The following is a 13,804-nucleotide window of genomic DNA, read 5'->3' on the forward strand; positions in this document are numbered from 1 at the left end:
GCAAGGGCACATACCGGAGTTGTGGGTTTACTCTCTGCCACCGGTTGGGGCCCATGCAGGAAACAAGGATTTACAGTCAATAGGGTTTACAAAGACATCTTAGAAATTAAAAAACGTTAGAAGAGTTGAAAGATAATACTGAGGAAATGTCCCAAAAGTAGAGCAGAAAGATAAGCAGATGGAAAGGGGAAAAAGGTCCAGAAAAGAAGAGAATGAGTCCTTGGTAGTAAATGTCCACATGACAGGAGGAAGACTCAACATCAACATAATCTCAAGTTTCTCAGAACTGAAGGCATTCAGTTTCCAGGTTGAAAGTGCCCAAGCATGCCCCAGGATGAAAAGAGACCCATATCAAGATACATCATTATGAAATAGCAGAACATTCTTACAAGCTTCCATAGGGGGTAGGGGTTGCGGGGGGGGAGGGGGGAATGGTCTCATGCAAAAGATTAGGAACCAAACTCTCCTCCTGCTCCAAACAGCAACATTAGGAGCAAGAAGGCAATGGAAAAATCTCGTCAAAATCCTAAAGGGAAATTATTTTCAATTTCAGCTTCTATACCCAGCCAAACTCTCTATCAAGAGTAAAGTAAAGAAAAAGACATTTTAAAATATAAGTTGTCTAACATCTACTTCCCATATACTCCTCCTAGGAAGCTACCAAAACAAAAATGTAAATCAAGAAAGAAAACCCTGGAACACAGGAAATCCTTCACAGGAGAGAAATAAAGGGAATCTACAGGATGACAGTGAAGTGAGATCCTAGGATGTCAATCATGCACCGGACATAGAAAGCAACTAAATCATATTGGTGCAGAATGAATCACAGGAAAGATAGGTTGAGATCTGTCATCACAATGCCTCCTGCTATTGTACCATCTTTAGGACCTGCTGAAACTACTGAAGGATGTGGTTCAATAAAGCCATACAGTAAGTCAAATAAAAAAGGAAGATGTGAGACCCAGGAAACTGAGTCAACCCAGGATAAAGGCAAAGGGAAGACCCAGGAGAATAGCTGTGGACCAGGCCTAATAGGCCACCAGTGGATCAGACCTCAGAGGCCACCAGTTCAGACCGAAGGATAGAGATCTGCAAGAGAGATGTCTCCAAGGAAGTAGCTGACAGAGTACTGAGGGCAATGACTTAGCAGAAAATTATATTAAGAGGCTATTAGGGCCTGGCTGGGTTGCTCAGTTGGTTGGAGCGTTGTCCCATGCACTGGACAGTTGCCGGTTCAATTCCCAGTCAGGACACATACCTAGGTATGGGTTCAATCCCCAGTTGGGGCACATGTGGGAGGCAACCGATCCACATCAATGTCTGTCTGTCTGTCTCTCTCTCTCTCCCCCCACCCTTCTATACTCTCTAAAATCAATTTTTTAAAGGCTATTAAAAAGTGTAAAAAAATTAGTAATAGGTACCAAAAACTAATTAAGTGAAAAACTAAAGAAAGTACTAACTTTAGGAAAAATAAGAAATACAATCATAGTATACTACAACATTAATTATGAATAATATTGCATAGGCATAATAAGGCAAACAGTAAATATTGATTTAAACAAAAATCATAACTATATTGAGAAAATAAGTAAGGGGGAGCAGAGAAAATTACGGTAAAGAGAGCTAATTCCCCATCTACCATAAAAGGAAGATGAGATAGCATCTAAACTTGAAGACTCAGAAGTCAGCAGTGTTCACATATTACTTAGTCTTATGGAAATGTATGCACACCAGAAGAAGAAGCTAAAAGCTGAAAACAGTTGCTTCTAAGAAGATAAGTTTGGTGGAAGGGGTGAACTACTATATTTTGATAATATGCCTGTTAGTATAATTTGAAGTATTAAACAATGTGCATGTGTTGTTTTGTTTTGGTAAAATAAAATAAAATGTAATTTTCTTCAAAAAGAAGGATTAAGGATTTTCTATATCGGGAAAATATCATATGCAAAAGCCTGGAGTTGTGAGAGAGCCACAGTTAGTGCCACAGTAGGGCAGGAGAAGCAGGCATAAGCAAACAGCTTCAGGAGCTGCAGAGCAAAAGCTTATCTCCTCCTTACCAGCTTTGTAGGCTCTGGCAAATCACCTCAACTATTCTAGTTTCCTTCTGTGTAAAATAATAGCACTTACTTCACTGGGTTTTGTAAGAATTCAATGACTATGGAAACAGATAAACGTTGCAAAATGTGTTATGCTGTACAAAGGTAAGGGAAGCAGGCACATCTCTGTGTCCCCTGGAATAGGCAGTGTTCTCAAACTGGAGCTCAGAGGGTTCTAGGTAAGGGTGAGACCTGCCCAGGGGAAACCAATCCCAGAGAAGTGGTTTAGCTGGCTAGAGCAGACACGTCCCCCAGAATCAGGACATATCACAGCTGGAAACTACCAATGCCCTTGATATAAAGTATGTGCTTGTACAATAAAAAAGAAGGATCTCTTACCCTTTGAGAAATCATGGAGGGACCTGGAGAGTATTATGCTAAGTGAAATAAGCCAGTCAGAGAAAGACAAGTATCACATGATCGCACTCATATGTGCAACCTAATGAACAAAATAGATCCAGAGACATAGAAGGAAATATAACATCTGAAAACGTTTCTTACTGTTCTTGTACTAACAGCAATTTCTGACTTTGGGGAATACTAAATCCCAACCAACAGTTTCTAGAGGAAACTGCCATGCCAAAACAGACTATAGAATCTCAGAGGGAAGGCAAAGGTGGGTGGGAAAAGGTCAGCCAAAGAACTTGTATGCATATGGACACAGACAACAGGGGGATAAAGGCCTGGGGCGGGAGGTGCGGACAGGCTATAAGGGGTCAATGGGAGAAAAAACGGGACATATGTAATACTTTTAACAATAAAAATTTTAAAAATTAAATAATAAAATACGTGCTTGTGGAGGGAACCTTGACCTAGAACCCTTGAACTGCTGCCTGCACAGCTGGGAAGGGTAGGCATCTATTGGTGAGTCCTGCAGGACCTGAAGTGGGTCAGCTTGGTACAGTGGGAGACGCTATTGAGAGGTCTGGGGAGGGGCAATGCCTGGTCCAGCTTTCCAGTACTCTCACTTCTCTACCCTCCCCTTCTAAGGAACATCACTTTGCTTCCTATTTTACCAACCTGTTGCTTCAAATTCTACCAGGGAGCTCAGTGAAATGCAAATAACAATGGCCTTCTATTCGAACACTTACATGGTACTTACTGTATGCCTGATACTATTCCAAATGCTCTGCAGGTATTAATGCGTTTCGTTTCATAATAACCCTATAAAGTTCATACTATTATCATTCCCCACTTTGCAGATGAGACAGTGAGAGGTTATGTAACCTACTCAGTATCACATAACTGAAAAGGGGGCAAGCAGCATTCCAAGCCAGGCAGTCTGTCTCCAAGGTCTGCAGTCAGAATCATGGTACATTAGTCTCTAGGCTTGGGACGCCCAAGCCTCAAACTACTCAACTGTAAAACAGGGATTTTGGGGGAGAGATGGTTTCAAAAACTTCTTTCAACTGAACTGTCTCTTCCCTTAGAATTAAGATTCATCAGTCGTGTATGTATATGCTTGAAGGTGAGGAACCTTTATTGAAGACGGGTTTTGAAGAAGGGCAGAGTGTATATATGGCTCCAGAATGGGAGGTGAAAGGGACCCCAGCTGACATAAGGTGATCAAACTGGTGAGAAAACTAAGAAAACAAATGTCAACCTGCATAGTTTTGTGCACACGCCAATCCCCCTCCATGTCCGCCCCACAGCCCCCTTGGACCCTGCCTGGGGATGGCCTCATTACCTGTGATGACGCAGGTGAACCTGACGTCGCTGTCCTTGGACACAGCTTGGGACTTGAGAGTGGTCTCGAATACTGGCTGGGTCTCCTCTGTTAGCTGAGCAATGATGGAGCAGAAGGTGCTCCTAGGAAAGGCAAAGAACTATTCAGAGCTGCCTTCCCCCCAATATCCCACAGCCTGGCGTTGTCCAGAGCAGCTTAAATCTTACCATTTCCATCTGTCATCCTGGGGCCATGGCCAGCACTTGACTAAGTCTTTCTTCAAGGAAGCCTAGGCCTCTCAGTCAGGTGGGGACAGCCATGGGACCAAGGGCTAAATGGAATCCTGACCCAGACCCATTACAATAGGAAGCCTTCTGAACACAGGCCAGATTCCTGAGCATGCCAGAGCCTGGCGTCCCACCCCATCCTCATTAGGGGCCTTGCTTCACCCTCCACCTTTCGCCTCCGTGGAAGCTCGTGCATGTATAGACCCAGCCTCAGAGAGGGAGACCCCAGCATAGCAGAGCCTCCACTCATGCCAGAAAGGGAAAAGCTGGCCAACTCTCAAGGATACATAGGTCCTAGGAGCTCAGGAGCCTATTCTAAAGCTTGGTCTCAGGAGAAAAAAAAAAAAAGCCTGCATTTGCAAGCACAGACTCATAGCAGACAAAATATAAGCCAGCCAATGCCAGGGGTCTAGACCCAGGTTCCTAGGGGTATTGGAAAAGAGAGACTTAAATGAATTCTGACCCTAAACAGGGCTATGGACCTGTCGTGGGAAGCCAGCCATGGCCCCCTGTTCCATACCTGGAGACCACATGCTCAAGTGAACACATGGCTGGCAGCTCCAAGACCAACCAGCAGGATTGCCAAACTACAAAGAGGACTTTTAGTTCCCTGTGACAATCCAACTCCCAGAATTCAGAGGCATTTGTGGGCTCACTGCGTCCAGCACAGACTCACCAACACTGTTTAGCATTTACAGTCCTCTCTTTCCTGGGCACAGGAAGCAAACCACCATGCCAGACCTTTTCATGGGCCAGCAGAGACTCAAGGCGTGAAGCGTAACCACATAGCCAGGTTGTATGGTGCACAAGCTGTGCCCAGCCTTCCTCCCCATCCAAATTCACACACCCTATTATGAGCAGCAGGGAGGACTGTGAGGGGTAAAGTGAAGAGAAGCAGTAAGAACTGTGATGAAAAAGACAAATCATTCAAAGCTGCCTTTCTCTGTGCCTCGGAGGAGGGGGTGGTCACCCACAGGCAGTGTGTGTCTCCCTGTGATCTCTCCAGCAGGAGCGGGCAGGGTGAGAGTCTGTGGGAACAAGCAAACAAGAACTACAACCCTACACCTTCCACATTCTATATGTCCTTTCCGTGGAGATCATTCTGGACTTGAGTTTGAGGAGAAAGACTGCATCCCAAGAAGAGTATCTAAAATCAAGTAAAACTTCTAGACTGATGGGTGCGGCCATGGCATCTCTACAGGAATGCAGATGCTCAGGCCTTCAGGGAGGACAGGAGTCCACCCCTGGTAGTCCATAGACTACCAAGAAAGTGGATCCTGGCCTCTCACATAACTGAACACTTGAGTGCAGTCACAGTTAGACACTCCCTGCTATATTCTCACCTACAACTCCTCCGTCAGTGTCTTTTCCTTTCCCTTTAATCCACTCAGAAACAGAGGGTCCATCAGGACCTAGACTATCAACTCCCTGACACTCAGGAAATATAACATCTGAAAATGTTTCTTGCTGTTCTTGTACTAACAGCAATTTCTGACTTTGGGGAATACTAAGTCCCAACCAACAGTTTCTAGAGGAAACTGCCATGCCAAAAGCAATCAGATTTCTATGATTTTGCAACTAATTCAAAACATTCCTAATTATGTCCTCCCTGCTTAGTTTGAATCCTACCTTACTCACGAACATGAGCCTGGATGTAATATTCAGCTTAGGCTCTTAGGACAAAGCTGCTTGAGCAAGTCTAAGAAAATAATTTCAACTATTGGGTAAGAAAGAAAACATGGAAATCAAGCTTCAAGAAAATTTGCAGAGACAAGCGCTCATGCTAAATATTCAACAACAGGTAGTCATTTTGTTATTACTTTTTTTGAAGGGGAAAAAACACATCTCAAACTTTCCACACTAGGTCCTAAGCTATATTATAAAAAATATGTTTAAATTGGAAAATCATAGGAACTGCTGAAGGGCATGCCTGGATGAGGCAGGCCCTCCAGGGGAGTGGGTCTGGATGCATGTCAGACAATAACTGCAGACACTGTCATGTTCCACTGAAGGTCACATGCTTTCTGTCCCCATCTCCCTAACCACTCTGACATGGGATGGAGTCAGTGTGCTTCCAGTCCTCTGGAAAGCCAGGAAGTCCACACATCTGGAAGTGGTCTGTTCCCACCCTGACACCTCCAAGTCCTTCCAACTCTGTGACTTCATACGGCTATCACAGCCTAATCATGTGTTCTCTAGAGCAGCAGTCGCCAATCTTTCAGACCTCACGGACCACCGGTGGTCCGCAGACCACTGGTTGGCGACCACTGCTCTAGAGAATACCAGAATCAGTGGTTTACATAATGTTCAAAGGAACCTAACTTTGACCTTAAGTATGGTTATTTTACCCTGTTTTTAATGAACTTCCATGATGGTCTCTTTCAGCAGTGACCACGCTCCACTTTGAACTAGTTGTAATACCCTTTCTTCCATCCAGAACCAGGTTCCTCACTGTTCTCCCCGTCAAAGGAAACCTACATGGTAGGTACTAATCACATCTGTAGACATTATTAGCTATTGAGACCAGCTAGCTACTTAGAAATCCTTCTCTGTTTAAAGAAATTATAGCAAACTCTCCCCGAGTCTACCAGTCTGGGATGAGGTCCAAGTGGTGAGAATAGTCCAGAAATGCTCCCAACTCTGATTATAATAGTCAGGGGTAAAGAGCTGTCCCCAGCTCAGGAGACAGTCTTTCAATGGGCAAACCCCATCTGTGGCCGGTTCAGGCCCTGCCCTGGCTCTGCAGCAGATTCAGAGAACGAGCTAACGCAGGAATACACTAACATGGTGTCTCCTGACCTCACAGAGTTCATCGTCTGCAGGGGTAGAGAGGGGCCAAAGGAAAGGGAAATTCAGAATGAGAGGTGGTAGGAGGCCTTAAGTGACTGAAGGAAAAAAATATATAAGGCAATAGCCATGGTTAGAAGATAGACAATGAGGTGTCAAACCTAGATATGTGGTTACAAAAACCATGAAAACCTAGGATGAAGATGTGGGTCACATGACTGGTGGCTCCCTGTTCTGGTTCCATGATGCCTCTCCCAAGTGCACAGAGATATAGTGCAGGCATCTCAGAACCCATGCCTACTTCTGAGTCCCTGCACCCCTTTCAAATGGTCCATGCAAGCATCATGTGTGGCCTGTGAGACCCATGCTCACGCGAGTACCTCTCACATCCTACACCACCCACCCTCCAGCCCTCCCCTCATTCCATGCAGCCTGGTTAGTAGTGCACAAGCAGTCACCCAAGGGCCCCTCAGTGTCCATACCCAAGAAAAAAGGCAGTCAGAGAAATGTAATGCAATGTGCATTTACCTTCCAGAGCTGGGGAGAGACAACCGGCTGCTTGATAAGCTAAGCAAAAACAGCAAATGGAATCATTAGGCCAAAAAAGCAAGGAGAGGAGGAGGCAAAACCAACAGTCTGCAAAGTATTAACCAGCCATCATCTAGGGCCCAGAGGCCTTTCTATTAAAAGGGACCAGCTGTCTCAGTTGGCCTGTTCCGGTTAGCAAGTGGCCTCACCATCGGACACCAGTCTATCTGAAACCAAGAGCTCATTAAATGCAGCAGAGTCCGGGGAAATGGTTAGGGCTTAGGCAGAAAGAAAGCCCATTAGGGCTGCGCTTTGAGAAAGGTGTGTCCCAGGCACTTCAGTCACTGCCCCCAAGAAAGGGCTTAGAGCTGCTGGCACGCTTCTCCAGCCCACAGTATAGCGGCCTGGGGGAAGCTCCTGCTTCAACCCTCAGCCTTTTGAGGGAGAAAAGCCCCCATTCCTGGAAATCCCCTAATAGGCTGGGAAGGATTCAGGTGGCTTGGAGAACACCCATTAATGTGTTAAAGTTCGGTTAAAAAGGCCACACAAGGCAAACCAGCTGGGACAGTGAAGAGGGGAAAAAACAAAGCAGTTAATTCAGCAGGAGCCAGGAGGCACCCAGTTCAGTCAGACCAGCACAAGGCCCATTATGCCTAGAGCCTTGATCATCCCTTTGCCGCGGGGCAGCTGAGGGTGGGCACTAGCTAGGGGCTGTGTAGGCCACTGGCGGGTGAGGAGGACCCATCTAGGACTGCCCCATAGTAGAGCTCCAGCCCACTAGATCTGAGCCAACTTTTACCTCTCCCTCCTCCTTCCTAACACAAATATCTCTAGTGAAGTCTAGGACCACCATCTCCCGCTGCTCTTCGGGAGACCTCAGGGGCCAGCCCATCCACTCACTCCTTGCAGCTGTCCCTACCAGGGGACTAGCTCTCCCTCCATTGTCAGCAGCCCAGCCTGCTCAATGGCACTCGCAGTGTACATCTTTCACTGCAAGAAGGCTCCACTGACAGGCTGTATCTCTTTGTAACCAAAAAACCAAACTCATCCTCTCCACCCAAAAAACCTGGCTTTCCCTCCAGTGGGTTTGTGGATACCACCAGCACTCCCCCAAACTCCAGCGCTCTAACCCTGGCCATTCTGGACTCCTCTCACCCCTTCTAACCCCCAGGTCCAGTCAATCAACACTTCTTGGCCCTTCTTTCTCCCTCTCTACTCCAGCTATTGTGCTCTGATCTAGACCCTCATGGCTCCATATCTGATGACCACCTCAACCCACTTCTCCTTCACCCCTCATACCACACCCCTCCTCAGATGCTACAGTCCCCCCACCATATACTATATTGAGTCTCTACTCCTTGGCTGGGCACTTAAGGCCCTCCCTGATCTACTCACACTCCCGCTCCAGCCATGGTTCTCTGCTTTCCAACACTTAGTCAGGTTCTACTGTAATCAGGCCTGCTCCTAACTAACATGACACATCCATTACTGGACTCTCAGCCCTCATTTTTGTCCTCCATGCTTGGAAAGCCCTTCCTCTTTCCTTCTGCTCAACTAAATCCTTCCCACCCAGTCTTCAAACCTAGATCTTTTTGTGGTTTCTACAGCCCCTAGCACAGTGCTAGGCATACGGTGGGTATTCAACAACTGTTTCATGGAATAAAGAAACAGAAAAAGGGAAGAGGAGGGAAGGAAGGAAGGGAAGTGCATCTTTCAAACAGGAAGGGTCCTGCCTCCCAGAAGGAATTGCTGCTCCAGAAAAGATGGGAAGAAGAAAGCAAGAATGCAGCTGTCTTTGCTCAGAGCTTTAAAAATCCTCTCGAGACAGCGTGGGAGGAACCTCCCATGGTTCCAAGGCACTGGCCAACTCCATCCTTTCCTGACCATCAACTTCCTTTGCCTTTCTCCTCAGAATCGAGAGATTTCTCCTTTGTTGGGTCTGGATTTCTTCCCTGAGGAGTAGAGGGAGAGAATCAGCTAAATTACAGAGAAAAATGACAGGTTCCACAGCTTCCACCTGCAATTGGGCAAGGCACTGAGCTGGGAGAGTGACCCTCCCCGGTTCTCTCTCCAGGGCTGGTTGGGAGTCTCTGCTCCCTCGCCCCATTGTCCTTTTTCTAGGCCCCACCCAGAGATGTCAGCCAGATCAGGAGGAATCCTGGGCGATGGAGGTACCGTGTCTTCAGAAGGTGGAAGATGTGACTGTCCTGCTGACTGGGCCAGAATGAGGCTAGGGGCTCTCACAGGCAGGGAACTCCCCATTTACTGGCTCTGAGGGGTCAGAATCAGAGACATCAAGTGTTGGGGCAGAAAGGCCTAAAAGAGTTCTTAATGTCACTTTAATTTTAAAGAATGGAAACTCGGGGCTCAGGAAGGAAATGTCTCTTCATAAAGATAGAATTGGGCCTGGAGAGAACCAGGCCTGGCCACGGAAGCTGGAGGCCTCCCATCCTTCTGGCTTTCAGATATTTGAGGCCATAAAAGGTCCTTGGGAAATCCTGACCTGAAAGCCCTAGACAACCTGCCTGACCTAAGCAAAACAGGTGTTACAAAGTCGTCTGTAGCAAACATCACAGGTTCTGCTGCTCCTCCGAGCTCACTTGGTTGGACCAGGGCCTCCAAGAAATGAGGGGGACACTTCTGAGTGTCCCTCAGAAATGAGGTAGCTGTGATTACATCCAGCCAACGGTAGTTTCCTAACCTACGCTAGCCCCACCTGCCTATAGGGCTGAAGTTCCAGAGGCTGGACTCCCTAGGAGGCTGGGCCTACAGTTTGGTGGGACTATTTATATGTTGGATCTCTGACCCCAGGGGACATTAGAAATACCCTTGAGCTGTCTATGGACTGGAAACCTTTCCAGGGCCATGGGGTGCAGGGAGGGGAGGTGTGTACTGGGAGACAAGTTCTAGACCTGGGCCAAGACTCCTGCTTGGCCGGGCAGCTGGATAGTGAGCACGATGTCCACTCTCCAGCCTTTTCCCCAACAGCCCAGACCCCTGCCCCCCTCGCCTCCCGCCTGGTTTTGAAACCACCTTTTTTCCCCTCCCTCCAGTGCTGCTGTCTCCAAGAAAGGCCCTGCTTCTCTCTCCTACTTGTTCCATGGATATTGACAAAGGCCAGGCATGGGAGGCCAAGCTCAGATAAGTCACTGTGACAAGTGTGAGACAAGTGTGAGGCTCCCACAAGGCAGTCGGCGTCCCCGCAGACTGGAATGCCAGTTTTTCCGTAGAGCCGGGAGTTAGGAGCAAGGGGCATTCTTTCCTGGCAGCCAGGGGCCGTGTCCAGTCTGACTCAGTCACTAACACAAGCCCTCGGCCCTGCCCCAGACATGTGATACCATTTGACGAGTTTTTATGCAGAAACAGGTTCCGGTTACATTTGAACTTTTCCAACTCCAAGGTCAACAGAACTCAGCCAATTCACGAGGAAGTGCCTGGGACTTTTCCTCAATGTCCTTGGTGCCTATTTTGGTGCTGTTTTAGGAACTGAGGACAGAGGGAGGTAGGTGACCAGGCAGCTTCTCCGAGTGGCTGTTTTCTGCACGCCCACAAGCCAAGTTCTGGGGCCAACCTTCACAATTCCCTCTGGAAAATATGCTCCCCATTGGGAGGGAAACTGAGCTGCCCAGAGGGGTCAGGAAGGGTCATCTCCATGGCAATGCACGTGTCCCTGTGTGTCTGCGTGCCTCTGCAGCCCGCCTGCTTCTCCACTGCCTACCTGTCTCTCTCTCCCTGGGATAACACAGGTCCTAAAACAGCGGTTCTCAACGTGTGGGTCGCGACCCCTTTGGCGGTCGAACGACCCTTTCACAGGGGTCGCCTAAGACCATCCTGCAGATCAGATATTTACATGACGATTCATCACAGTAGCAACATGACAGTAATGAAGTAGCCACGAAAATAATGTTATGGTTGGGTCACAACATGAGGAACTGTATTTAAAGGGCCAGAAGGTTGAGAACCACTGTTAAAGCACCCACACCCCTGTGACTCCTGAAAAGGAGTAAAGGACACAGCGGTCCGGCCCCTCCCTTTGCATCCCGCTCCCCCAAACGGGGCAGGCAATCTCCAGACAGGGCCAGCCGGCATCCCAGCTCACCCCCTCACCTCACGAGCCCCCACAAAGATCCCGGGGAGACGAGAACCCTGGGCCCATAGGAAGAACCTCACTGGCTTCGGTTTCCTTCCTCCCGGTGACCCCCGCCCCAGCTATGAGCGCCCCCGTGCTCCCGACCCCCCCCCCCCCAACCTGGTGTCCGCTCCCCTCCCTCCAGCCCGAGGAATTTCAGGCGCTCGGGCTTCCTTATCTCTCACTGTGGAATCCGAGGCCGAGCAGCCAGTGTGGGGCGCGGGGGGGCCACGGGCGGGAGTCAGGCAGGGGCGATAAGGGCGCCTTAGGGCCCCTGTGAAATCGCCCCAAGAAAGCCCTTTCTCCTCTGGAGCCTCGAGCAGCGAGAGGCGTGAGGCCCACGGACTGTGAGGGGCCTGAGGAGACGTGAAGGGACGTGAAGGCCACTGAGGCCCGGCCCTGCCCCCAGGCTCGGGCCTCCAGGGGCCGGGGCCCCACCCAGGGCCTGGCCGCGGCCCTGTGCCCCCCACCTCACCCCTCCCGCACCGCCCGCCGGCCCCCGGGGCGCCGCTCACCTGGTCTCCGGCCGCACGCCCAGCAGGTAACTGCGGCTGGTGGGGCTGGGCGTCCACACGGGGCCGTCGTCCTCGCGGTCGCCCCGGGCCCAGGCCCGTCCGCCCGCGCCCCAGGCCCGGCTGGGGGCCCTCCGCGAGCCCATGCTGCTGCCCCACCGCCGCCGCCCGCCTGGCCCCGCGCGCCCTCGCCCTCCGGCCCAGCGCCGCCCGCTCCGCCCGCGGCTGACGCGCGCCCCTATTTATAGCCCCGGCGGCCGTCACCTGCCGCTGTCCCTCCCCCGGCGGCCCTGAGGCGCGGGGGCGCGGGCCCGGCCTGAGGGGCCACTGCGGCTGCTCCCTCAGCGGCTCCCGACGTGCGCGGCGTCCACCGCGGGGCCGCCCGGCGTCGGGGCAGGGGCGCGCTCTCTCTCAGGAGACCCCCGGCGGCTGCTCCCTCAGCGACGCCCGATGTGCGCGGGGCCGCCCGGCGTCGGGGCAGGGGCGCGCGCTCTCTCAGGAGACCCCCGGCGGCTGCTCCCTCAGCGACGCCCGACGTGCGCGGCGTCCACAGCGGGGCCGCCCGGCGTCGGGGCAGGGGCGCGCTCTCTCAGGAGACCCCCCGCGGCTGCTCCTTCAGCGACGCCCGATGTGCGCGGGGCCGCCCGGCGTCGGGGCAGGGGCGCGCTCTCTCTCTGGAGACCCCCCGCGGCTGCTCCCTCAGCGACGCCCGATGTGCGCGGGGCCGCCCGGCGTCGGGGCAGGGGCGCGCTCTGGAGACCCCGGCGGCCGCCGCCTTCTGCCCCGCTGCCTGCCTGTGGACGTGGAGGCGCGAGCTCCGGGCCTGGGCGAGCAGAAGGTGCCGAGGTTCCGAGGAGCTGCGTGGAGGGTGCGAGGCCAGAGGCCAGGAGAGCGGGGAGCTGGGGGAGGGCGCCGGGGCTGTGGGTCCAGCCCTTGGACAAGGCCGCTCCCCTGCCAGCGCCCTGGGCCCCCGGGGAGGCCGCACGTGTCTCCCAGTGTCTCTGGCAGTGTCTTCCCTCCATTACCCAGCACAGGTGAGGGCTCCACAAACACTTCTGGAGTCAGTGACCCTCCTGCTCCCACCCCTTCAGCCTCCATGTCTCAGCACCTGACGGGAAACGGGCTGATCCTAAAGCCCAGGAAAGAACACTCATTCGCCAATTTGAGTGCCATTTCTCCACAACTTTCTACCTTTGTCCTTACCGTCACCTTCCCACTCCCCCCACCTGGCCTCCCTCTCCTTTTCCCCATTCAAAAGTCATCTACAGCCCCAGCAGCGGGGCTCAGTGGTTGGGGATCAACCTGTGAACCAGGAGGTCACAGTTCATTCCCCGTCAGGGCACATGCCTGGGTTGCGGGCTCCATCCCCAGTAGGGGGCGTGCAGGAGGCAGCCGATCCATGATTCTCATCATTGATGTTTCTATCCCTCTCCCTTCCTCTCTGAAATCAATAAAAATGTATTTTTAAAAAAATATCCATCCTGGCTGGTTTGGCTCAGTGGGTAGAGCCTCCGCCTGCAGACTGAAGGGTACCGAGTTCGATTCCGGTCAAGGGCACGTGCCCGGGTTATAGGCTCCATCCCCAGTAGGGGGCGTGCAGGAGGCAGCCAGTCCATGATTCTCTCTCATCATTAATGTTTCTATCTCTCTCTCCCTCTCCCTTCCTCTCTGAAATCAATTTTTTTAAAAAAACCATATTCAAAGCTCTCCTCAGAACCAGTCTGGGGTAGAAATAAGAAGCCGCCTTCTTGGGCAAAGAGCTTCTCAGAAAGCAGAGCCCACCCTCCTTCTCAGACACC

The 13,804-nt window shown here is 51.2% G+C and overlaps 1 protein-coding gene across 4 annotated transcripts in view; it reads right to left on the reverse strand.

The window, feature by feature from the left end:
- The window catches only part of ALPK3 (alpha kinase 3), a 48,906-nt gene extending 36,671 nt beyond the window's left edge, over positions 1–12,235 (reverse strand). For 3 of the 4 annotated variants that reach the window (XM_059678002.1, XM_059678000.1, XM_059678003.1), the window contains exons 1-3: positions 12,009–12,235; positions 7,365–7,403; positions 3,784–3,905 (exon numbers count right to left, since the gene is read on the reverse strand). In XM_059678002.1, coding sequence (XP_059533985.1) covers positions 3,784–3,905; positions 7,365–7,403; positions 12,009–12,151 — 304 coding nt within the window. In that variant the 5' untranslated portion in view covers positions 12,152–12,235. The remainder of the gene's footprint in view (positions 1–3,783; positions 3,906–7,364; positions 7,404–12,008) is intronic. The other variant, XM_059678001.1, reaches the window with a different exon arrangement.
- Between the last annotated feature and the right edge of the window lie 1,569 nt (positions 12,236–13,804).

Source organism: Myotis daubentonii, chromosome 21, assembly GCF_963259705.1.
Source record: "Myotis daubentonii chromosome 21, mMyoDau2.1, whole genome shotgun sequence".
NCBI lineage: Eukaryota > Metazoa > Chordata > Mammalia > Chiroptera > Vespertilionidae > Myotis > Myotis daubentonii.